General features: G+C 39.8%; 1 protein-coding gene across 1 annotated transcript in view; it reads right to left on the bottom strand.

Annotated features, from left to right (window-relative positions):
* The window catches only part of B3GLCT (beta 3-glucosyltransferase), a 151,862-nt gene that overhangs the window by 33,881 nt on the left and 90,587 nt on the right, over positions 1-27,394 (bottom strand). Inside the window, exons 11-14 of the mRNA XM_021710893.1 lie at positions 21,496-21,632; positions 14,437-14,500; positions 8,087-8,206; positions 6,114-6,183 (exon numbers count right to left, since the gene is read on the bottom strand). Coding sequence (XP_021566568.1) covers positions 6,114-6,183; positions 8,087-8,206; positions 14,437-14,500; positions 21,496-21,632 — 391 coding nt within the window. The remainder of the gene's footprint in view (positions 1-6,113; positions 6,184-8,086; positions 8,207-14,436; positions 14,501-21,495; positions 21,633-27,394) is intronic.

The raw sequence follows: 27,394 nt of genomic DNA, 5'->3' as shown, positions 1-27,394 counted from the left end.
GTTTCTTCTCAATTAACTGACTTAAAAAAAATTAAGATCAAAATCAAGTGTGAGTTAGCTCTGTGACTGCTATACCTAACTACAGCCTTTCAGTTTTTGTTTGAAACAGAAATTGCGCTCAAGGTAAGAAGTGCTGTGTGTATGACTCATTCCCAAAGGCCTGGCACAATGCCTTGGCTATAGTAAGTGCTCAATTAAGTAGCTGAATGAGGGCTGAATTTTCTAAGAGTTTCAATCGAAGGCTTAGGCCTATTTTAGGCAACTAGTTAAAGTGAAGGTTTTATTCATAATGGCAAGTCATTCTTTGGTACGAGACTGGTACCACCCCTATTAGTCATTTTAAAATCAGTCAACCCTTTCAAAATGCTAAGATATGATTCTTCAATACCTAAAGCATAAAACAGCGTGTATTGTCTCTCCCCTTGTCAATATAACTTCCATGCTTTTGTCACTAGCTGTAAAAAACTTAAAGCTGAGGATAAGTCTTCTTCAATAGCAGGCCAAGGATTTATTTTCAACAAGACTGATTCTAAATTAAAATTTTAAAATATTAGTCTATCTTATTAGCACTGTTTAAATTCTCAAATGAATTCATTCTTTTATTTACAAAATATATCGAGGTACTGTATTCCTAAAAAAATTAAACTTTAAAAAATACTTCGATGTAGTTACCCAATATCTCATTTTCAATAAAGAGAAGCATATTTTCTACCACATAATAAAATAACAATGAATGCCTCTTTCAAGAAAGTTTGCTACAGAATAACTTAAACCTGGGGCAAAGTAAAAATTTTACTATAAAAAAAAAATTCCAGCTGCACAGATGGCATAAATCTTTCTGAGAGCTTTCTAGACTCTAAACAGGAGACGTATCTCACTGTGAGAACAGAACACACGTTTTTACCCCCCGGGAAAGTGACTTGCAGAATTGTCTCAGATTACAAATGAAAATGAACTTGGTGCTTGAACACTTTCTAAAAACTACCACATAATCAAATGTGAATGGCTGTCTGGACTTCAAGGAATTCGTATTTTCGATTGGTGGATGGACCTTTTGTCTCTGTGTGCAAGACGGTGGCCACAAAATAAAACCCTGATCACACTTCTCCTCCCAGGGGAAGGTTAGGGACACACACACACACAACAAAGAGTGTGCTCTAATTCCTCTTTTTAAAGACTGAGGCGTAACAGACTGGGAAACGTCCCTCCTGGCTGACCTAAAACCACATTTTAGGACAGTCTAGAACAATAGCTATCCAACAGCCAAGTAAAGAACTAGCCAGGCAACACCCAACCCCCCTCAGCACCTCAATAATTAATCACCTCATCTGATTGGAGTGTGGCCTCCCATTTGGCTGCATTTTAACTCAACCCTCGCCTTTTAAATAGGCAGATCATACCTCAGTACCTGTAAGCCTCTTTAATCAAAGAGAATACCAGCCATCAAACACTCCCTTTAATCAGCGTGTTCGGATTTGCCTCTTCTAGACAAGATCATAGCAGTAAAGACAGCAACCAGTTTTTTCAGATCTGAAAGGAATGAGGTGCTAATTTTTACAAGCACAGGAAGGTGTGAAAAGGTGTGAAAGTTTCAGAGAGAAACTGCAGAAAAGCGTCCCCAAACCCACCATTTGATGAACAAAATGGTGGCTGCCACAAGGTAACGAGTGTACACATGAACTGTGTGGCAAAGAAAACGCTGAAGGTTTTTCAAACGCTCATATCACACAATGGAAAACATAACAACCCAAGAGGAAATAATCAAGCTGAATATTCAAGCTCCAGTGATCCTTTCCCTGCTTAAATATAATTTACAGGCTGTGCCCAATTTGTCACCTTATGTAATACTTTTCAAGTTTCTTGCCTCTCATAGAGTGTTGCTGGTTCAATGGTGTCAACATGTATTACTTTCTCGAGTGAAAGACAATATATTTTTGCTTACTGTGTTATAAGAATGCTATGTTTCCTTTAAATCAGAATCCAGACAAAATCTTTAGAATTATCTTCCTAGAAAATAAAATTTTTTTTCTTTCTTTGTCTCTCACCAGTCCTATTATTTAGTATCTCTTTCACTATTTTGACATGTTGAAATCTTTAGAACTATCTCTATGGTTGCAAAAAAGTTACATTTTAACGTATAAAAATAATATTTAATGAGTAATCGGGTGATAATTTTAGTAGATGTTCAGAGCTCAGTTTTTTCTTCAAAGTGGATGATGAATAATGGATTATAAAATGATGTACTCTGTATTTTATATGTAAGGGTTTGTCTGAGTTGGACTCAATTTGCTTACTTACGTAATTAAACACTTAAATTTAATACTGCAATGTCAGTGTTTGCACATGATTTGGATTGGGAAAAGGGATAAAAAATATTTAACTGTTAGACCGAAAAAAAAGTTAATATTTTCATTTTGGAACTTGGTTTTATTATCAATTCTTCCATGAGAGTATAAAAAATGAATTCAACATATATTTCCCCTTGCTGTGACCAGAACCTTGAAGGGAACGTGTTCTGTCTCTCATCTTTATCCCAGGAGGTAACCAACACTACAATGGACCAGGAGTGAGGACCACTGCCAGTGTCCTCTGCTCAGTACCCAGGGACAGTGTGACCACAAGTAACAGTATAACCCACTCTCAATTTTGTAGAGATACAGTTTGTCTATTATTTTCCCCATCATCATTTGGTCTTTGTTACTTTGAGTATTTTATCATAGAGTACATATACAGGGAAAGAAAAATGAAGAAAACACCCCAGACCATGTCTTCTGCTTGAGTGTAGCAGTGATAAGCTTAGACAGGAGTGGCAGTCAAAGTTCCCAGTTCGATTTGTACTTTAGATCCTGTGTGGGCTTCAATTCCTGGCCATCCCCATTGCTACTGAAAATGAAGAGCCTACTTTCATGGCTTCCGGCCAACTCAAAACTGACCTTGAGCATGGCAGGGCATCAACTTGAATATCAAAGACTATTTATCAAGAGTTGAATTTGTAAATCGTCCAAGGAGATTACAGTACAGCTGTGATGTGGCAGAAAGAGCACTGGGGATTTAAGAGCCAGAAAATCCAAGTCCTTGGCTCCCCAACTCAATGGGCTACAAGAAATCGGGCCAGTTGTGTTTCATACTCCACTTACTCTACAACTTCAAGTAAATAACAATAATTATCACATCACAAGGAACTGTCAAATGCAATTAGATGATGGAACGTGTGTTAAAAACATACCAGAAAATGTAAAAAAGATTAGCAGTTAGAAGCAGTTACTGTGGCACTGTCCTTGTAACAGATAACTGGATAATTCTTTGGGCCAACTGGTGGATCGACCTGACTTCTAAAAGGAGAGGCAGAGCTCAGTGGTCTGACAGGCTTCACTGTCGTTGTGCAAAATGGACATCAAAGTCCCTAAAATCCTGCTGTCTTACGCTTCTTTTCTAACAAACACAGCCAAGTGGAAAAGGGGCTTGCCACTGAAATCCAAATGTCAAAGCTTCATGATACTTTTTAGGTCTCATGTTTCAATGGTGCCAGATTCAAATGAATAGCAGCAATTCAATGCATCTGGCTTGGGGAAGTTTGCCTTTAATGCTCCCAGTGGGCTTTTAAAATTATAATGTTCAGGCTGAGGCAGAAGGATCAGTAGAGCCCAACAGTCGAGGCTGCAGTGGCCGGGAGTGTGTCACTGCACTCCAATCTGGGCAACACAGTTAGACTCCAATGCAAAAAATAAATAAGTAAACACATACATAAATAAATAAAATTGTAATTTTCAAAGACCTCTGACTCAAAATTCAAACAAAAGCATTCTGCAGGGATCTAAAAAGATGATCTCAACCGTACGCAAAATATGAAAGTAGTAAACTAGATTATTCAAAAATTACTGAATTAAAATTAGCAAGCTTTTTTTCGTTTCTATAGAATCCAAAAACCACAGTGAGGAGTGTCCCTAATTCTACCACTTCACTGTCACTTGAAAAATGTTTCAAAGAAAAATAATAACACTACCACCGTCACTCTTATCATTAATATTATGAAAACAATCACTACTCCAAGTGTAGCTTCAAGATCAATCAAATCAATTCGAATCCTTCTGCTTGCTATAAAAGAAATAAAATTAAAAGGCAGTCTAGTTATTTCCCCGACATGTTTTTAAAAAAGATATTTGTCAAATTAATCCCACAAAGCCCTTCCAGATTACAAGAAAATGGATGATAAATGAAAATTTTATTTTAACTGCTATGCTGATTCTTCATAGTATTTTGGGACTCTGTATAACAAATGCATACATTTATTTAGGCTGTTTTAACAGGATTTAGAATGTACCATGACTATTTTAGGCAAACATGAAGGTTTATAGTTAGTGTACTTTTAAGATATTATTGATTATAAATGAATTTTAATTAATATTGATGGCTCAGACAATATAATCTCAAATTGTAATGTTTTATTTGAAAAATATCTTACCTTTAAAATATCTGTATGTATCATATTATCACCTAAAATATATAACTGAACTTCCCCAGAGCTCCAATCCCATAAAAATGACAGCTGGTTTAGAAATCTCTCCTACATAAATATCACATTCTTGGTGAAATCGACAGTCTTTTCGTGGGAAAAAAAATAAAATATGTGCTAAAATTAGAAAATGTAGAAGTCTGCCTAATTTTCAATTTCAGAAAAGTGCTACTTGAAATAAGGTGCAAAAAGAGAAAAAAAAAATCTATTTATACGTAGGACGGACTTTTTTTTTACATTATCATCATAACTTAGCAGAATTCTGTAATGACACCAAAAATTTGACTAAAAACAACATTCATCTGCATGCCAGGATTCCTTAAGAGGAGATCACTGTTTCTAAGGCAGTTTTTTTCCCTTTTCTCCAATATATCTACTCGTGAGCAAATACATATCTTTATTTAAAATTTCCAGTTTGTGCATCTGAAATAAATATAAAAAGAAAAAACAGGCCAGGCTTGGTGGCTCAGCCTGTAATCCCAGCACTTTGGGAGGCCAAGGCAAATGGATAGCCTGAGCCTGGGGTTCGAGACCAGCCTGGGCAACTTGGAGAGACCTCGTCTCTACAATAAATAGCTTGCCACTGCACTCCAGCCTGGGCGATGGAGTGAGACTCCAACTCAAAAAAAAGAAAGAAAGAAAGAAAGAAAAAACCGTCCTCAAGAAACCATTCTTTGTTCGCTCTCTGTTAACTTGCAATCCTCTCTGATATTCCTTATATGGTTCAAAGACATAATAGAACACTGTTTGACAAAATGCACAGTCAGACTGCCACAGTGAACTTTTCTACTTCCAAAGCAAAATCCTACTGTAGGTTGGGCACAGTGGCTCATGCCTATAATACCAGCACTTTGGGAGGCTGAGGTGAGAGGACTGCCTGAGCCCACAGGTTCAAGACCAGCCTGGGTGACTTGGTGAGGCCTCGTCCCTACAATACATCAAAAAGAATTAGCCAGGCGTGACTGTAGTTCCAGCTACTTGAAAGGCTGAGGCAGAAGGGTCGCATGGGCCCAGCAGGTAGAGGCTGCAGTAGCTGTGAGCATGCCACTTTATTCCAGCCTGGGTGACAGAGTGAGACTCCAACTCAAAAATAAAAATAAAAATAAAATACTACTATAAACAGTATTGGCTATGACTACTTTTTTTTTCTTTTTGAGATGGAGTCTCACTCTGTCACTGCAACCTACTGGGCTCAGGTGATCCTTTGGCCTCAACCTTCTAAGTAGCTGGAACTACAGGCATGCGCTACCATGCTCGGCTCACTTTTTCTTGATCTATTGTAGAGACGAGGTCTCGCCAAGTTGCCCAGGCTGGTCTCAAACCCATGGGCTCAGGCAGTCCTCTCACCTCGGTCTCCCAAAGTGCTGGGATTAGAGGGAGAGCCACCATGCCCAGCCGACTACTCATATTTTAATACAAAATTGCCCTTACTAATTGGCGACTGAAGGGGTGTGATGAGGAATACTGATTAAATAACTCCCTTCCCTTCAACATCCTACTGGTCACCATCCCTTTCTTGCAATTTATCCCTGGCTTGTATTTTTTTATAGGCAGACTAGATTTTTAAAGTTCAGACAAAAATGAATAACCCCAAACATACTTCTGTCAAAATGAAATTTCTTGCATGTTTTTACGGCAACAAAAATATCCTCCTTCTTCACTGGCTTTGCCTAAAAAAAAGAAAAGAAAAAATACATACACACATGAGTCAACGCTGTCTTAATTTCACACCCGTATTAGATCTCACATGCTCTAGAGTTCATATTAACCAATGACAAGGATATCAAACCTACTTCTGGGATCAAGTTTCAGGGAAGAAAGTTTGATTGACAACATAGCCTTTGAGGTCAGCAATCCTGGACCTGCCTCCCAGATTTACAGTGCACAGACTGTGCACCCACTTAACAAGTTTCCTAAACTAGTGGAACTTCAGTTTGCTCATTTAAAAAAATTAGAAATAAGGTGGCCAGGTACTGTGGCTCATGCCTGTAATCCCAATACTTTGGGAGGCAGAGGTGAGAGGATTGCCTGAGTCCAGGAGTTTGAGAACAGCCTGGGCAACTTGACAAGACTCTGTCTCTACAACAAATCAAAAAAGTTAACCGGGCATGGTGGTGCATGCCTGTGGTTCCCAGCTACTGGGAAGGCTGAGGTGGAAGGATCTCCTGAGCCCAGCAGGTCTAGGCTGCTGTGGCCATGAACGTGCCACTGCACTCCAGCCTGGGCGACAGAGTGAGACTCCGACCACCCCCAAGCCCAAAAAGAAAAAGGAAATAATAACCACTATGAGGCTGCTATGAAAATATAATTTATCAAGCACATAGTAGGTGGCCAATAAATGTTAGTTGATCAGCCTCCTCTCGTTTCCTTTTCCAGATGGTGAAGATTTTGACAAAGGGGGGGGGTCTTTTAGTGCAAAATAAGAGATAACGCCCTATCCTGGGCCTGGCCTTACTTTGATATTTAAAGTATTTTTATGGCCCTTTCACTAGTTTAGTCTAAGGATGTTCTGTTCTTTGCCAAAGGCAGGATCACTTCGAACACCTGGGTGGGGTGGGGAAATTCTGGAGCCTAGGCTGATCACACAGATGAAAGGAACACACAGAGAGATTTGTCAACAGTGTGCACCCCAGGCCTTCATGACCCCTTTATTACTTGTCTTCAGCCTGTAAAATTTTTAATTGTGACTCCTTAATCATTTGGGGCTGGTTTATAGCAATATCTAACTACGGCTGTCACACCACTCACGGTACTAGGATGACATTAAAGGGCAAGCCAGCATTACGTCTAGAAAGACTGGGCTTCCCCCGTCAGGAACTGAACACACACCACAGATTCTCTCCTATCATAGCACTGTGCTGTGTTTCTGTATATTTATCTTTGAAAATGGTACACACAGACTTTTGTGTGACTGATTTGAGAATAACAGACAACATGTGGGGTGGGCGAATGTATTTTCCCTTATGAGAAAAAACTGTTAACAACCTAGCAAGCTTCAGGGTTTCTGGGCTCATCCTGGCCTGGACCAGGGGTCCCCCACAGTCAACAAGTTCACTCTGAAAGTTCTAGATGGTCACAGGGAGAGCAAAGGCAAGGCCACCTGCTGAAAGGATGAAGGGGGCGGACTTGAGGAGGAGGACTGGGTGTCCCAGAAAACGCTGGAAATTGACTTTCCAGGAAACGAGACTGAAATTCCAATCAATGCACCCTACGTTATCAACAACACAAATGACTCTGGGCACACCGATCCTAAAAAGCTGTGGCAGGCAGTATCTCACAAAGGTGTCGGAACGGGAGGGAGCCCGTCAGAACCTCACTTCCCTCCCCGCTAGCTGTGCAGCCTTAAGCAACCTCTTAACTTCTCTGTGCCTCTCTCTTCTTTATAAGATGAGGTCACAACAGTCCTTACCTTACAGGGGTGCTATTACTAGAGACGTGATATTTATTAGTCCTCACCTGGACCAGGGTAAATGTTGATTTTTTTTCCAGTAGGTAAAGTTCCAGGAGGACATTTTGCGCACAGCATGTAAATTTTCCTTTGACATGTGAGGAAGTTTTCCTTCTATTACTTACACAACTTGGTAGAAAAGAATGGAAGGTAGTGGCACAGTAGTGGTCCACAGCATCTGTACAAAACTCAGGCACTGGGGTCAGGGCAGGTCCTCCACCTTTGTCCCAGATGTAGAGGGCAATCTGTCACAAGACAGGAGACAGGCAACGAAGAAGGAATTCAGCCAACACCACAGGTATAAGACGGGGCAAAAGACTCAAGGGAAAGCAGGACATGCCTTCCATAGAGAGGACTGGAGTGAACTATATCAATCTGTCAATATTCAACAGAAGTCTTTTTCACTCAAAAAATGGTAATTCCATGTGGAGCAATCTAACCTTTTATTAACAACATGCAATGAACTAGGAACCAATATGCTGATCTCTAAAAAATTCCAAGGTTGTTAAGGAGCGTTTTAGGGAAGAACGCATACTGAAACATCACACACACAGATGCAAGAAAATATGATCATGGCTCGAGCTTCCTGCAGTGTGGTCATTACAGATGAATAGCTGACTTGTTGAAAACACCGAGAATAGATAAAATGTCTTTAAAATAATATTCTTCTCACAAGTTAACTTAAATCAATTTTAAAGTTGCTGGCTACAAGTCAGGAGTGCATACAAAAGTGGTTTAGGTACAGATAAAGTTTTGGGCCTCCCATTGGACGTCACTTTACCTGGATTAGAACCAGGCACCCTTATTGATGCTATGTGTCCGTCCCTCGTCCCCCACAGTGTCCCGCTACTGCCAATCCCTTTTCTGTAGTATTATAATAGGTGTTCAGGGCCCACTTTTGAGTAAAATCATTTTCAATACAAAGTTAAGTCGGTACAAAGTGTGGAAACTGTGAGGACAAAAGGGGAAAAGGGCACCGAGGATGGTTATCCCCGACAGGTATCAGCTGACTCTGGGTAACACTGAGTCTCTGACATGGTGAAGTCACTGAGCCTGCCCAAGGGGCGGGGTTAGCAGCAAGTACCCACGTAAAGATGGGCCCCTGGATCTGAATGGAGGAGACAAAGTAATCTCTAAATCTCCTGTCAGATTCTGTAACCAAAAGCTAGGCCTCCCTAATTTATGGTACCTATGAGGTTCAAAACCATCTCAAACAGATAATGTAATGTGGTCTCACGTCAGTATAACCTGCTAGCAGCAGGCAGAAGCTAATATAAACCCTCACTGAGGAACCGCAACCTTAAGATAGGCCACAGATGATTTTTCCCAAAGAAACAAGAATACTCAGAGAAACATCACAAAAAGTATAAAGAAATGAGATGACAACCAAGAGCCAGCAGACACAACTTAATCTGACCCAAAAGACTTCAGACACTAGGACTGCAGATCACAAAATTACTATGCTTAATGTATTTTAGAAAGAAAAGAAAAACTTTAAAATATGAGCAAAGATTACATTGAAAGGGTCATAAAAGATAAGAAAGCAAATTTGAAAAATAACTAAATAAAACTTCAAGAAACAAAAATGAATTAAAAATTTAATGGCTAGCATAAATACCATATTGGACACAGGTGAATACCAAATTAGGGAACTAAAGAATGAAGTCCCCAAAATTATTTATTTATTTTATCTATTTTTATCTTTTTTTTTCTGAGTCGGAGTCTTACTCTGTTGCCCAGGCTGGAGTGCAGTGACACGCTCACGGCCACCCCACCGTTGACCCGCTGGGCTCCAGCGATCCTTTCGTCTCAGCCTTCCAAGTAGCAAGAACTATAGGCACGCGCTACCATGCCCAGCTAATTTTTTATTTATTGTAGAGATGTGGTCTTCCCAAGTTGCCTGGGCTGGTCTCAAACCCGCGGGTTCAGGCAATCCACTCGCCTCGGGCTACCAAAGTGTTGGGATTACAGGCTGAGCCACCGAACCCAGTCCCAAAATTATTTAAAAGGCAGCACAGCAACAAACAGAGATAAAAACTGTGAAAGAGAGGTTCATACATCTAAAGTTCCAGGAGGAAGTAACAGAGAGAACAGGGATGAGAACATAGCTGAAAAGACAGTGACAATTTTCAAAAATTGCCTAATAATCCTATTATAGAAAGGTCCAATGAATCCTAGGCAGGATTAGAAAAGAGAGTCTGTATCTAGACATATCATAGTGAAACCACAGAACAGAACTCAGAATCTTAAAAGCAGGCAGAGGCTGGGCTCGGTGGCTCAGCCTGTAATCCCAGCACTTTGGGAGACCAAGGCGAGTGCACTGCCTGAGCCTGTGGGTTCGAGACCAGCCCGGGCAACTTGGCGAGACCGCACACCTGCAGTTCCAGCTACTTGGAAGGCTGAGGCGAAAGGATCACCAGAGCCCAGCAGGTTGACTCTGGGGTGGCTGTTGAGTGTGCCACTGCACTCCTGCTTGGGTGACAGAGTGAGACTCCAACTCATGGGAAAAAAACTGGCAGAAAAATGACAGATTATCTACAAAGGAACCACATTAGACTAACGAAGACTAAGAATTGATTTCTCAGCATTACGATAATAACAGAAGCCAGCACACAGTGAAATCACACCATTGTCATGAGGGAAAAGATCTGACAACCTAACATGGTCTACACGATGTAACTGGGTTTCCAGAACAAAGATGAAAATTTTTTAAAGAAAAAAATACTAAGAGAATTGACCATCTCACCAAAGGAAATTCTAAAGGATGCACTTCAGGAAGACTAAAAATGATTCCAGTTGGAAGGTCTAAGAAACAAGATGGAATGGTCAACTGGCAAATATGAGATGAAATGAACACAAATGTTAACAGCATAAAATAATGGAAGTATCAAAATTTTGGGGGATAAAATAAGATTAAAAAATACCAGGCAACAACAGCATGTAAATTGGAAATGGGAGAATCAAAGTTAAATCATCCTAAAGGCCAGGAGTGATGGTTTACACCTATAATCCTAGCACTTTGGGAGATGGAGGTGAGAGGATTGCCTAAGCCCGGGGATTGGGGACCAGCCTAGGCAACTTGGTGAAACCTCATCTCTACAGTATATCAAAAATTTAGTCAGGTGTGGTGGCATGCACCTGTAGTCCCAGCTACTTGGAAGGCTGAGGTAGAAGGATCACTTGGGCCCAGGAGGTCAAGGCTGTGGTAGTCATGAGTATGTCACTGCACTCCAGCCAGAGCAATAGAGTGAGACCTCAACTCAATCAATCAATCAATCATCCCAAGGTCCTCAAATTTTCTGAATACTAATTAATTAGCCATTGTTAGGTTAAGAATACATGTTGAAATACTTAAAATAACCAATAAAGTACAGATAGACTGAAATTCCAAAATAGTAGAAAAAGAAAAATATAAACTAAAGGAGAAAAAAAAACTCTAAAAAGAAGAAACTTGAACAAACTAGAAATGATCCTTGAAAGTACAGTCTTGGCAATAAACTTAAAAACAAACAACAACAACAACAAACGAGACAGAAAGAAAATAAGGAGAGGGGTACAAAATCAAGTGACAAATCAATTCAAATATTTTAGTAATGACAATCAATGTAAATGTAAATTTGCCATCTGGCATAAAGATAAAGATTTTCAAACTGAGAGACAAAAAAGACACATCTTCTTTAAAAGAGACACAGCTAAAAGATAAGGACACAAAAGGGTTGAAAGAAAAAGACGAAGACGAAAAAGAATTAGGAGGCAAACACCAGAAGAAGGCTAGTATGATAACATTCATGTCAACGAAAGAAACATTAAGACAGAGAACAGTTACTAGAAGATGAAGGTAAATGCACTAAGAAGACGTAACAATTCTAAGCTTAACACAGCCTCAGAGTATACAAAGCAAGAGCTGGAAGTTCCATATGAGAAACTGTTAAATCCACCATTACCATGGAGGAGTTCCCCATTTCTCCCTTAGTAAACGATAAGCAGACAAAACAAAAGGAGAATGAAAGACTGAAGCAATGAAGTACAGAAAGAAAAGAAGGAAAGAAATAAAATATCTGAAAAGCACCATAAATGCCTTCTTAACAAAGAGAATACTATAACTCCAAGTCAGAGAATAGACATCCTTTTGCCCATTTTACAAAACTGAATATGAACCAGGCCACAAAGTAAGCCTAAAAGTATTTTGAATATAGACTACAATAATATAAGTTAGAAATTAATAACAAAAACACAATAACAACACACACAAATATACTGAGTCACATGAAAGTGCTTTCTTGGAGGCCAAAGCTTCACACTCATGTACCTAATATTCTGACTTGCACCCCAAATCTCAGTAATAAAATAAAGAGAAAAATAAAGAAATAAGATAAAAACAAAAGTGGGTCACAGTCAAAAGGAAAAAAAAAACTTGAAAGCCAGTCTTAGAAAAATCCTTGAGATGATCACGACAACACATGTCAAAAATATTCACAGAAGCAACGAATATGATAGCAAAAAACTGGTAGCAACCCTGAAGCCCACTACGAGGAGAATGGGTCAATTGTTACAGTCATACAGGAAACTACTACAGAGAAAATAAGTTAATCAGAATTGCATGCATCAACATATATGAGTTCCAAATTAGAAGAATATTTGTGGTACAATTCTGTTTCTCTAAAATCCAAAAGGATACAAAATTATGCCCTATGTTATTCAGAAGTATATTCATATATAATAAAATATGAAAAAACAGTAAGGGAGAGAAAGAAAATTCAAGAGTGTTTACTCTGGGGAGATGGAGGGAGAGAGACCTACCCTAGGGAGAAGTACATAGGTAGCCTCAAGGTGACTGGTAATGTTATCTCTCTTAAGTCAGGTGGACTACTTAGGTATTTTGCTCATTCATCTTTATAGCATTCATATATGTTAGAAAGTCTTTTGTGTATACTCAAGATTTACTAGATTCCCAAAACTGGGTATCTCTACCAAAGCTGACTTTTCATTAAACCTATCTAGGCAGATCTTGGTCAAGAAAAACAAGTCAATTTTTCCTCTTTGTGAAAAAGAAGAATGATTTTTTAAAAGTATATTTCTCTCAAATAAGCTGTCTCATCATTTAAAGACACCCAAGAAGTTAGAAAGCCTTGTGCATGCCCTTCTGACTCCTGGAAGGCTGCTAGCACTGCTGAACTGAATTCTATGCCAAGATTTGCTTCATTGTCCTAAGATACAGATTCTTGCACAGAGAGGCAAGTCTGCTTCAAGCAGTCATTCTCAAAAATGAAATGCAAAAAGGAGCCTTCTTAATGAAGATGTAAGAATGATTAATGATGGGACATCTGCCACCTGCCTCCAGGATAATTGGTCACAGATGTCCACTAAATGCCAAGGAATCAGGGGTGTTAGGGTGGACCAGGGTGCCTGCCTGAGACCCAACTGGCTCAATTCTGCTCTAGAGCCAAGCACAGACACACGACAAAGGCATATATCTTAGTCTATTTTGGCTGCTATAATAAAATACCAAAGCAACTAGGTGGCTTCTAAGCCACAGAAATTTATTTCTCACAGTTCTGGAGACCGTGAAGATCAAGGCCCCAGCAGATGCAATGTCTGGTGAGGGCCCATTTCCTGATTCAAGGATGGCACCTTCTAGCTGTGTCCTTACCTGGTGGAAGGGGCTAGAGAACTCTCTGGGACCTCTTTGCAAGGGAACTAATCTCATTCATGAGGGCTCCACCCTCACGACCTAACCACCTCCCAAAGGTCTAACTCCAAAGACCACAGCATTGGGGATTAGGTTTCAGCATATAATTTTGAAAGTTTGGTGAGGCACATTCTATCTGTAGCATTACATGTATAACCAAAGCACCAAGTAAGACCAGAGGTACTTATAATGACATTTGTCATGTTTTTAGAAATCTACCCCTGGACCTATCCATTTAGCTTAAAAACAAAGAATCTTTGGGAGACCGAGGTGAGAGGATTGCCTGAGCCCACAGGTTCGAGTCCATCTTTACAATAAATCAAAAAAGTAGCTGGGGGTGGTGGCATATGCCTGTAGTTCCAGCTACTTGAAAGGCGGAGGCAGAAGGATTACCTGAGCCCGGCAGGTCAAGGCGGCAGTGGTCATAAGCGTGTTACCGCACTCCAGCCCGGGCCACAGAGTGAGACTCCAACTCAAAAACAACACACACACACACACACACACACACACACACACACACACAAACACCAAGAAAAAAAAAAAGAACAACCCAAAGAATCATGGATCACGAGTTGCAATCTTTCTCGTTGCTCTTCCTTCACCTACCAAACTCAAATGAACTTATGGTAGATGAACCTAATTCACTGGAGTATTGTGAAATTACCTCAGTGAGTATATAATGAATGTGGGTGGGAAAATGCAGCAAAGCAATACAAAACACCTTTTACATCAAAAGACACGAATTCTTGATTACTAAGACTTTCAACCAAACAAAACACGACATACCTCATGTTTTAAATCTATTGTAAAGTCGGATTTCAGGGACTCACTCTTTAATCTCTTGGTAAGCCTAGAAAATAGAGACAAATTGATTTTTTTTAACCCAAAAAAGTGTCAAACAAGAGTAACACAATCTTGAGATTTCTTAATGTTTGAAGACAGATAAGCATATACATTTAAAGATAAAAATAAGAGTTTAATTTCCTTGAGGGAAAGGACTATAAAAATGCAAGCTTATTGACCAAGAAATGAATACAAGACTTGTTGCAAATGCAGCGTTCATTATTCTATCATCTGCCAAAGTGTTCAATATAATACAATGCCTTGAAAAAAAAAGCCATGAAGTTTGTTGTCTCCTCATAATCCTTCCCCCAAATAATGACAAAGAACGAAAAGGGAAGGGGGGGGTTGGAAACATGCTTGAGAGAAACAGACATTGCTGCTTTCTGCCTCCTTTAATGAATGACAGATTGTGGAGCTTTGGGAGCAGAAAGCATGCAGTTTGGGGGAAGAATAACACATTTATTTCAAGTGATTTTTCCCTCTCCCTCTCCTTCCTCCTCCCCCTCTCCCTCCCTCTCTGACTGGGGTAATTTTTTTTTTTTGGTAGAGACAGAGTCTTGCTATATTGCCCAGGCTCGTCTCAAACTCCTGAGGTCAACCAATCTTGCAACCTTGGTCTTCCCAAATGCTGGGATTACAGATGTCAAGTCATTTTCTTGTTTAAAAAAACTTCAGTTACTCTGTGCCCATGTAGAGTAAAACCTCAAACTCCTGAGCCAGCCTTGTGAGCCCTACTATTCCTCCAACCATCCCCAGCATCTTGGCACATCCTTGCTACACTCAGAGCACACGCCCTCCCCCCACCACACTACCATCCTCCCAGTCGGACATCTGCCTGGTGTGCCTGTGCCCAACCTTTACTCAGCAAACTTGTCTTTTTCAAGACCAAACTCAAGGGCACCTTCTCTGTGAAACCTTTCCAGACTTGCCCACCAGAATAGATGGAACTTCCTTTGCTACAAAGCATAGCCTTGTTAGTTTTATCACAAGTACTGACACCGGCTGTGTTCTTGTCTCTCTGTGCTATGCTCTCTGCTATGTACCACCCACTATACCTGGCCAGAATGAATACTCAGAGAACTCCCTGAAAGAATTAGGGCAATATATTTTTCAGTTCCAAGTTGACGGAGGTAGAATTACCTACTCACCCAAATCACAGAAATATCACAGAATTCCATACTTGTTTATAGAACTGGAGACTAGGCCATCAGTTTCAATTACAACCCTCATAATACAGCTTAACTACAAAGAAATAATAGTGATTTTTTAAAAGTAAGAGTAGCAATGAATTTCAAAAATTACTACTGAGTTTGTGATTACATCTTAATCATTGGGCCATCACAGGGTTCTTTAAAAATTCACTTCTGATTAGAGGAAAAATGAAGAAAACAGATACAAGTTACATTTATGTTTTGTGATAAGGCATTTGTCTCATGGTTGATACCAGTATTGCTCTGTAGCAGACAGCATCAAAACAAGTCTCATGGGATAATATCTGTCATGTCCTTGAGCTCGGTGGCTCAGTCTGTAATCCTAGCACTTTGGGAGGCTGAGGCGAGTAGACTGCCTGAGCTGGTTCAAGACCAGCCCAGGCAACTTGGGAAGATTTCATCTCTACAATCAAATAAAAAAATTAGCTGGGTGTGATAGTGCATGCCTGTAGTTCCAGCTACCTGGAAGGCTGAGGTGGCAGGGTCGCTGGAGCCCAGCAGGTCAGTGCTGGGGGTGGCCATGAGTGTGCCACTGCAATCCAGTCTGGGTGATGGAGTGAGACTCCAACTCAAAAAAAAAAGACTGTCATATCCCTGTTCAATATCTGTTCACAGATTTTTAAGTATAAGGGGTAGGACTCACAGAGAGAACACATCCTCAGATACATTCCCGATATGTATTTAGAGAAAAAAACTGCCCTGGCAAGAGGAACCTTGTCCAATTTGAATCCTGCTTAGTGGAGCCAGTTTTCATAAATAAACTATATCAAGATAACTTTGGGATTTGGACTCTTGCCACATGCCTTCAAAATCTGATCAGACCACAGAGAGTAAGTATTCATCTCATTCAGGCTCCAAAGACAGGAAAAGTCATACCAGGGCGTATTGCCACAGGCAAGAGACACAGAGTTGAGATCAGAATCCAAGTGGCATGTGACATCCATTGTTAGATGGCCATGTTTTACAGACCCCTTCTTAATAGACAATAGACACCTCAGAGCTGCTACCTTAAACGTACTCCACTTCTTTGACTTTTCAAGTTTCTTTCTCAAATTCAATTTTTAAAAATTTTTCTTTAAGGGACACCTCAGGGAGGGAAAAGTGAAAACCACTGATAGAATTTGAGACAGACGACAAAGGAACATATACACTGCTATCTGTAAGTGGCTCTCACTTGCAGCCCATGGAGTGGACCACAGCCCAGTCACAGTTACCTCAACATCACAAACTTCTGGTGGAGAAGCTAGCTTCAAATGCCACCTCAGGCCAAGGTCAGCCACCTAGCAAATGTGCTAGAGTTCTAAGAGCGTGCAGCCTGACCAACTAACTTAACAGGCAATCCTTAATAGTGTGCTAAGTTCCATTTTGCTACATACCAAGCAAGATAACACAGGGTTCTTCCAACAATGTCAAGAATCAATAAAGTCCAGAAATTCCAGTTCTTTACATAAAATGTTTCCTCACTGAATAGTCAGTTCCCACCAAATATGACAGTGGGCATTCAACTTTCCCAATTTTTTTAGAAGGCATTAAATCATGCATGTTTTTAATGGCACAACCAGCTATGCTAGAGACATGCAGAAGACGGAGGGTCCCTGTGACTTAATATCAGGAACGCTTCCCACTGGTGAACCAGTCAACAGGGCAACTATTGAGGGAAATCTACGTAAGATTCACTGGTAGAATAACAGTGGAGATAACCAATAACAGCATTCTATAATAACAAATATTTAAAGATATCATTGTATTGGAAATGAATGAAAGTTTCTCCAAAGTTGCAAGTATTTTTTTTTAATTGATCCTGTGGCTGAATCCCCACGAAATGTTGGACAGTGTGAATTCAAAACTCACTGATGCAGAATTGCTACGCCAAACAAGATTTTTGGTGGAAAGCAGTCTAAGAAAGTGTGTGTCAAAAATATTATTAAGAATCCAGTTGTCCTGGGGATTTGGACAGAAGAAATACTTAACTAGTTACACATTGTTACCCTACCTCAGATGTGGGCTATGAAATCAGGGAAGAGAGGCAAAAGAAATCAGCATTCCTGGACTGAGCACTGTTGGTTGTCTACAAAATATAGAGCTTCTCCTTCCTTCTTCCTCAACAAATTTTGATTTTGATTAATTACTAAACCCAACAATTAAATGGGCTCCAGAGTCAAGACTTGTTCTTGGTCAATGAAAGCACTGAAATTCCCTGTAACTGTTAACAGGGGTTGTTCGTGAGTGCAGCTGGCCCAACCAGACTGAGAAAGAGCACTTACCTTCCATGGCAAGGGTCAGGCCGTCTACTGTCGTATATAAATAGGAAACATGTAGCTTTATTGACTTGAAACCACAAAAGGAACCATATTTAGGATACTCTGACGCTGTACGCTACAGGCTGGAGAGACAGTGAGAACCTGGGTCCTCAATAATACTGTTGAACTCCTGCATCAACCAACCACAGCCCTCACCTCCAATTACACCAATTCTATTTCCTTAATCCAGTTTAAGTTGCTTCCTGTTACTTGCATCCAAAAGCATGCCAACTGATACGGTTTCCAATAATTAGGAGAAAATGGCACTTTGGGAGGCCGAGGTGAGCAGATTGCCTGAGCCCATGGGTTAGAGATCAGCCCGGGCAAATTGGCAAGACCTCATCTCTATAATAAATCAAAAAAATTAGCTGGGCGAGGTAGCGCGGGCCTATAGTTCTGGCTTCTTGGAAGCCTGAGGTGGAAGGATCCCAGGAGCCCAGCAGGTCGATGCTGGGGTGGCCATGGGTGTGCCACTGCACTCCAGCCTGGGCGACAGTGTAAGAATACAACTCAAAAAAAAAAAAAAAGGAGGAAATAAAGTCAGTACATAAGCTTTGAAATTAGGAAAACCAACTTGTAATTGATGGGACTAATAGAAGCTTTGTGCTTCTTTTAGTTCTAAGTACAATATCAACTCCTTGAAGAATAAATAAGAATCTCTTAGAAGAAAACCATTTAAAATATATCTTGGCTGGGATCAATGGCTCAGTCTGTAATCCCAGCCCTTTGGAAGGCCAAGGCGAGTAGACTGCCTGAGCCCGTGGGTTCGAGACCCGCCCGGGCAACTTGGCGAGACCTCATCTCTACAATAAATCAAAAATTAGCCCGGTGTGGTAGCGTGTGCCTGTAGTTCCAGCTACTTGGAAGGCTGAGGTGGAAGGATCGCCAGAGTCCAGCAGGTCGAGGCTGTGGTGGCCATAAGTGTGCCACTGCACTCCAGCCTGGGCGAAGGTGAGACTCCGACTCAAAAATAAAATAAAATAAAATAAAGATAGTTGCTATGCCAGATGGGTTATAGCATTCTATTTACTTGATTACTTGTCTTCATTAAGAACACAAGGAAATATGGTCTAAGACAACTCAACTTTTGAATTTGGCACTATGGTAGAGTCTGTATTATTATTTTGTTCTGTTTTGCTGGCAGGAAAAAGGGAGGGGAGGTAGGAAGAAGATCATGGATATTAATGAGCTATAAACACTCTAGGGTTTGTTGGCCACTATTCAGCATTGTGAAGAGCAGATGATAGAGAATGCAGAGAGTTATCTGACGGCTCATTCCTCTACCATGTCGGAGTTATAGGGAAGTCCTGGAAATTTCCTGAACTTTGTGCAAAGCTCAGACTCCTGGTCCTAATTCCCTTAGCCACAGTTCCCTTCTGCTGTGGTCTGAACATTTGTGTTCCCTCAAAATTCACCATGTTGATGGTCTAACCCCCAAAGTGATGTCATTAGGAGGCAGGTCTTTGGAAGGTGACTAGGTCATGAGGATGGCACCCTGGTGAATGGGTTTAGTGCCCTTATAAAAGAGACTCCAAAGAGCTCTCTTGCCCCTTTCACTGAATGAGGAGACAGTGAGAAGACAGCATCTATGAGCAGATCCTCTTAGGCATGCTTGGTAAGAGCTGAAAGAGGTGCATCTTTGCCTGGCAGTTCCTGGACTGGGTACATGAGTCAAGGCTCTTAGTTGGAGACAAAAGAGTCCACTCTGGCTAGTTACAGCATGAAGTGCATTTATGAAGTCATACGGATGGCTTACAGAATTACCGGAAAGTCAGAGTAAAGAGACTCTAAGCTGAGCTTCCAAGAACAACCCCCAGATTTGCACCACAGAAATAAGCAGCACAGGAGATTCAAACTCTGCTCCGATCAGAAAGCCAGTCTCAGCTTTCAAATAACCCTTTCTCTGCCACGACTTCCTAAGCCAATATTCCCTCATAAAACTCCGTTCTAGCAGTATGCAGCAGCTCACATGTATAATCCCAGCACTCTGAGAGGCCGAGGTGAGAGGACTGCTTGAGCCCAGGAGTTTGAGACCAGCCTGGGCAACATGGCAAGACTTCATCTTTACAATAAAAAAAAAATTAGCCAGGTGTGGGGGTGCACACCTGTACTTCCAGCAACTTGAAAGGCTGAGATGGAAGGATCGCCTGAGTCCAACAGGTAGAGGCTGTGGTAGCCATGATTGTGCCACCACACTCTAGCCTGGGTGACAGTGTGAGACCCTGGCTCAAAAAAAAAAAAACCAAAATACCAAACACAGAAAACTCAGTTCTCAAAAAGAATTTTATACAGCACATCTACCTGATACAACCTATAACATACAGCTGCTCCCAAGTAGTCAGGAAGTCTGGAAAACATGGGGGTTTTTGTTGTTTGTTTTGATTCCACAATGGAGAAGGTATTACACAGAAGGGAACTTTCAAATGTGAAGGGAGTAGTCAAGAGTTTTAGCCAGCCATGAATGACAAGGTATACCCTGTATATCCACAATGAGCTAAGAACATTTTTTAACCCTTTCCCTGTTTAACCCGAGGATACCTGCCGACGGTGCCTGTGGCTGGAGCATTAACTTCGAGATTTTTTTAAAGTAATTCTCCTTAGGATTAGAGACAAGTTTTGTTTAGAAGTAACTCCAAGAACAGTTTTTATATTTTATTTTCACATTGAAAACCAGCGAGATTTGCTGCAGCCTCAAAGAGTGTGCTTATGTAAAATTAAACAAACGCGACAGCAAGCTGCACCTTTTTCTTTTTCTGAGAGGGTAAAAGGTTAAGACTCCAAACCCTGGAAACAGGACGCTTAATGATAGAAACCCTTTAATCTCCGAGGATATAAAGGCCACAAATGCTTTATCAACTTTTCATTCCCTAAGGAACAGAAGCACATAATAATTCATCTGAAGTATTCAGACTAAGAAAAGGCCTGTTGACAACCATATTTCTCCAGAATAACAACTTAATCAACTTTACTCTCCATATCTAACAAGCACCACTGCAATTATATACACCAACAGCTGCGGATGGTTACCCTCAGTGCCTTCTGCCCGCTGTCCCTCCTGCCCATATCCATGTGCATAATTAGCCATCAACTCCCAAACCCATGTTTCTGACTCATTTTATTACTGGTGATCAAAGTCATATCTACAACTCACTGGCTCCCTGCATAACAGTGAGGAAGTTTCTTGTGCATTGTCCTCAGAGCTCTTCCGTGCTCTCTCTGCATCTCACAACTTCTTATTTGCTTTATTTTGCAGGTAAGTAAGTTGAAGTACAGAGAGGCCGAGTGATTTGTCTGAGGGGTCTAGTTAGTGGCAGACTGAAGCAAGACCCTTCGGGCAACTGGCTCTTTGTTGAGTCTGTTCATTCTACCACACACTATCTCTGGCTGAAAACCTCTTTGCGATCCTAAGAGCCATCAGTTACAGTACTCAGTGAAATAAAGGTTGGTTGGTCCACACCTCCACCCCAAAGGAAAGTATAATAAGTTCTTACTTGTTTACAAGTGGAATGCTAAGGGCCCAGCCAGCAGCGAAGTCTGGATATTTAAAAACTGTAGGATTTTCAGAAAAGGCATAATGGTGAATTATTGTAGATTCTTCGTCATGTAATGCTTTTCCTAAAAACCATTCCTGTTAAATAAAGATAGAAAATGTCACTTTCTTAAAAAGCCGTATCATGTCATGCCAAGAACAAAGTTGTACTTATTTTGGGTGATAGAGATGTGTTAGCACAGATTATATATTTCTACAGAATTTGAACAAAAATATAATTAACACTAGTATGATCATCAATATATCACAATCTTTATATATAAAAACATAGTTCAAGATCAGATCATTAGAATGAACAAAATGTTAGTCATCATTACACCATAAATGTATAAAAGTGGTACTAAAGACTATTCCATATAAAAAGATAATTAAAGGCCAAAAAATTGTGGTTTTTTATACCTCCCGAGTTTTCAAAGAATTTGAAAAACTCTTTCTAGAATCAGTGCTTATGTTATTCATTTTATTTATTCATTCAAATGATATTTACTGAGACTCTACTGCACACCGGGCAGGAATATAGCTTGCACTATAATGGAGAGATGAAAATAAAGCAAGTAAATAAAGTAACTTCAGATAGTGACTGAAATGTGCAATGATGAAAATAAAAGAGAGTGACTGGGGCTGCCTTAGAAAGAGAGGGAAATCTTTTATGATATTTTATGAGATGCAATAATGTCAAAGAGCTGGCTATTCAAAAATCTGGGGAAGAGCAGCCCAGGCAGTTAGTGCAAAGTCCCTTAGACAAGAAAAAGCTTAATACATTCGAAAAAGGAAATCCAGTGTGGCTGGAGCTATGGGGCATAGGGAACAAGGTATGAAGGAGACAGTCAGGAGGTAGACCAGGGTGGGTTTTATGTGCCAGAGAAAAGGAACAGAGACTTTATTCTAAGTACAGTGAAAGACTTTCCCTTCTGGTCACAACAGAATAGCCTGGATCAGATCTATTTTCCCACAGAGAACAAGTATCAACTCTGAAGAAATTACATAAAGCAAATGATTAAAGGCTTCAGAAACAACAAAGGCAGATAGGACCGACAGGGCTAAGATCCCAGAACTGGAAGCCCATCCGTGGGAGCCTACATTGACCGCCTCGTTCCCTAGAAGAATTTTCTAGTTCCTGAAGCTGTGAACAGCATGAGCCAAAAGCAAGACTTCTGCAGTCTTGCTGCACTGAGGAGACAGAGGTTGGAGCTGGAGACTGCCAAAGAGGTAGAGATATAAGGGAGTTCCAGAGGAGTGAGCTCACAATTCTGCATGCAATTTTTTTTCAACAACATAAGCTGCACAAAAACCAAGGGGGGAAAAAAAAACAAGAGCTAAACAAAAAGCAGCAGCGGAGAGGACAAAAACCTGAGCAAAGCTTTCAGCAATCTTTAAGTGCTAGAAGACTGAGGTTGAAACTCAAGGTCTGCCAGAACAAAAGCGCTCTGGAGCAAAGACAGTCTTTAATAGACCTACCCAAGCAAGGTTTACAACCCAGAAAAATAATAAAGCCTCCTGTGGAAGTTGCTATCATCCACAGCCTCCTTAATTTTTCCCATAAAATATCTGACATTTAGTCAAAAATGTCTTACCAGGTAGGGCAAGAAACAAGACCAGACGAGGAACAAGGAAAATAAGTAGAATAGAGATGCACAGATAAATCAGATTTTGAAGATATCAAATAAGACTTCTACATCACTGTGATTAATGCATCTTTCAAAACAGATAAAAATACATCCTCAAAGTATGCATGCAACATAAGTATATTAATGAAAAGATGTTTTAAATGATTAAAAATTGTACCACAGAACTAGAATTTATAAACAAGAGTCAATGGAAATTCTAAAACTGAAAAATGCAAGAACTGAAGTTAGAAATTCAAAAGACTAGCTGGGCGCAGTGGCTCATGCCTGTAATCCCAGAACTTTGCCTGAGGTTAAAGACCAGCCTGGGCAACTTGGCGAGACCTTGTCTCTACAATAAATTAAAAAAAAAAAAAAATCAGTCAGCATGATAGCACATGCCTGTAGTTCCAACTACTTGGAAGGCTGAGGCAGAATGATCAACTGAGCCCAGGTCGAGGCTATGGTAAGCTGTGGTCATGCTACTGCACTCCAGAATGGCCAACAGAGTGAGACTCTGACTCAAAAATAATAATAATAAATTAAACATAATGGCAGAGAAGATTAGTGACCTAGAAGGAAGTCAGTAAAAAAAAAAAATCAAGAATGATGCACAAAAAAGGAAGACAATACAGAAAAAAGCTTAAGGCAATATGAGACACAATGAAAAGGTCTAAAATGCATGAACTTGGAAACCAAGAATACAAAGAAAGAAAGAATAGAACTGAAGCAGAATCTGAAGAAATATACAGTTAGAATTTTCTAAAACTAACAAAAAAATCATCAAGCCATACATAAAAGAAGCTGTATAGACTCCAATCAGGACAAATGCAAAGAAAACCACACATAGGCACACTGCAGCAAAGCTGCTGAAAAACAAAGATAGAGAAAATGTTAAAAGCAGCTAGGAGCAGGCACAGTGCAGGGAGAGGAGAGAGTTTACACCTTTCGTTCAAAAGAACAAAAACAAGACATAGAGTTGACTTTTCAACAGAAATAATGGAAGGTGAAAGACAATGGTAGAATCTTTACAGTGATAGAAGGAAATTACTGCCAACCTAGAATGCTATACCTAGCAAAAAGACCTTAATTGTAATGGGAAACCAATAACTGAAACAGAACAGTTAGGAGGATCTAATAATGATCAAAGCAAGAGATGACAGTGGCCTGAGCAAGTGTGGTAGTACTATATATGGAAGGAAGATAGATAAGAGATATATTTTAGAAGTACACCCTGCTGGACATGCCAACATGAGTTGAAGGAAAAACTGGAAGAACCAATCACAAGTCCTAGATTTTTAATATTAGTAACTGGATAGACAGTGATACCATTTCTGGATGAGGAGGACTGAATGTAGAGGTTTATCAGGCCACCGAGTGTTCTGTTTTTAAAATGTCTAGTTTGAGGTTCATATTAGGTAAGAAGAGGTATTAAGTAGGTAGCTTGATACAGGAGTAGAGAGACACAGCTCACTACCTCAGTTCCTTTACTCTGCTCAAATGTGACCTGATGAGTGAGGGATTCCTTGAACATCCTGAACAGACTAGTAAACTCACCCCCAATTTACCCCTTATTCTGTTTTATTTTTCTTCAGAGCACTTGTTACTATCTGACACACTGACTTGCACTTTTGCTTACTGTTTATTTCCTCTGAAAAAAGACTATCATCTCCTTGTGGGCAAAGATATTGTCCATTTTGTTTGCCGCTATATCTCCAGTACACATAACATGTAATGGGTGCTTAACAACTTTTTGTTAAATGAATGGAGCAAGCCCAGAAGCAATTTACAAGGTAACTCTCTACTATTGAAGAAACTAAAGCACATAATTTAGGTTGAGAACCCTGAGTTCTAAAAGTTTTCTCTATTTTCTCTCTTATCCGGCCAAGGCTACCTTACTCTCTATTGCTTATCCGAACATAAAAGGAAGAAGGGCACAGTACTTAAGTCAATTCAGCAACAGGTCATAACTGAACATGTCTGACAGCTATTAATGTTTAAATCAAACATTAAAACTATATGCTGACCGGGCTTGGTGCCTCAGCCTGTAATCCCAGCACTTTGGGAGACTGAGGCGAGTGGATTGCCTGAGCCTGAGGGTTTGAGACCAGTCCGTGCAATTTGGAGAGACCTTGTCTCTACAATACATCAAAAATTAGCCAGGCATGGTAGCACATGCCTGTGGTTCCAGCTACTTGGAAGGTTGAGGTGGAAGGATCGCCAGAGCCTAGCAGGTCAATGCTGGGTGGTCGTGAGCCTGCCACTGCCCTCCTGCCTAGGCAACGGAGTGGGACTCCGACTCAAAAAAACGAAACAAACAAACAAAAAAACTGTATGCTTAGCATCTCAGATCCAAATGATAACTTTTTTCTGAATATTTTGCTGGTGGATATATTAAGTCGTGACAGGGTGACAAGAGTGCCCAGTAATGACCAAGGGAAATGACTTCAGCTTGAGATAGAAACGTCACTATCTTTTAAAAGAATTGTAATAAAGCTATCTATCAAACAACTAAACCTTAATCGATATGAAAATCACCATATTTAACATATCATACCAATATAGCTTGTATAAAGAAAATAAACACTTCAGTATATTTTGGAACCTTTCTTACCAATCTTCACTATTAACACTTCCTGTTCCAATTATAATTCTATGGGAAACATGTTATGTTTTATCTCCTAATTGCAGTGTTCAGCTATTATATAATGTGAGATTGTTTTTCAATATTTTTATGTGGGTAATACTGTAAACGACTTTAAGTGAGAAATCAATATAGAATCTATGGAAAAGGCCAATCCCTAGTTATTCTTAATGACTTCATGAAAAGGACAAGTATAATCAAGATAAACTTTAAAAGAATAGCTCAAACAGTATTCTACTAGTATCTTAGAATTACTCTTTGACACATCTGTGTTATACCTTTATGAAAAATGAGCTTAAAAAAGTCAACATACTTCATCAAATACACATATATTGAAATCATATTATGGGAAAAAGGTAAAAACTTCAAACAGGATATGAAATCTTATAGAAATCACCCAGGAATGCAATTTAACAGAGATGAATTACTTTAATAAAGATTATATTTTTACATTAAAAATATTGTATAACACTATAAATTTGCATTAGTAAGAATGACTGAAAGATACTGAAGGGAAAAACATCAGAATCAAACAAAATAACTGATATCCATATTTGGTAATTATTATTTTAATGCAGTTTACTTGTAAATATCAAAGCCGGGTTTGGTTTATACTTTTTTCCTAAGATTTTAAATGATAGAGAAAATAAAACACACTGGTTTGAGCTAGCTTCCACACTAGGTAATCTTTATCATCTTTTAATGCTAGTTTCAAAAAGAAACAAAGCACCCTAGATGTTTTCCTCACGTGGCAGATTTCAGAAGGGGGGGGAAATACCTCTTTCTACCTCTGTTCTGTACTTGCTTTTGATGAACTTGCATTGAACTTTTAAATTTATCATCCCAATTTTCATTAAAAAGCACAGTGAGTCACCAACTCCTGTACAGAATTAGAGTTATGGATAACAGAAAAATAATCTCCAGGTGAAATGAACACTAGGAAAAGCTTAAAACTCCTACATCTTAAAAAAGATTTGGGAGGTTTTCTCAAGTCAAAAGAAAACATAAAATCCTCACAAATGGTTTACGTAAAACATGGCAAAAAGTACACAGATGCTGGTTAGAATCATCTGAAAAAAATTGGATGAGACAGGTTCATAATTCTTTTCATCTTCGAAGGATTTTTTTTTTAACCTAATAACCTTCTCATCCAATTATGTCTGTAGCTTCCCAGAAATTAAAGCCATGAAGAGAAATCACAATGGATCCTTCTAGCATTTAAAGAACATCAAAAGCAGTGGTTTTTATTACAGTCACAGACTTTCTAGTGTGTGAGAAATCAATCTAATGGTAACTGTTGCCCAACTTTTTATATGGACATCAACAAACCAAGCAGGTACCCAGAAGCTTGCCTTTCATTTCCCATTTGCTCATTAAATTTGATTCATTTTGAAAGAGGGTGTCGACCGGGCTCGGTGGCTCAGCCTGTAATCCCGCGCTTTGGGAGGCCAAGGTGAGTGGATTGCCTGAGCCTGCAAGTTCAAGACCCACCTGGGCAACTTGGTGAGACCTCATCTCTACAATAAATAAATAAAAAAAAATTAGCCGGGCGTGGTAGCGCACGCCTGTAATTCCGGCTACTTGGAAGGCTG

The sequence above is a fragment of the Carlito syrichta genome, unplaced genomic scaffold (assembly GCF_000164805.1).
Source record: "Carlito syrichta isolate Samal-C Ts95f unplaced genomic scaffold, Tarsius_syrichta-2.0.1 Scaffold301633, whole genome shotgun sequence".
In the NCBI taxonomy this organism is placed as follows: domain Eukaryota; kingdom Metazoa; phylum Chordata; class Mammalia; order Primates; family Tarsiidae; genus Carlito; species Carlito syrichta.
Note: the sequence above shows the minus strand (reverse complement) of the source record. Positions and strands in the feature narration are given on the sequence as shown.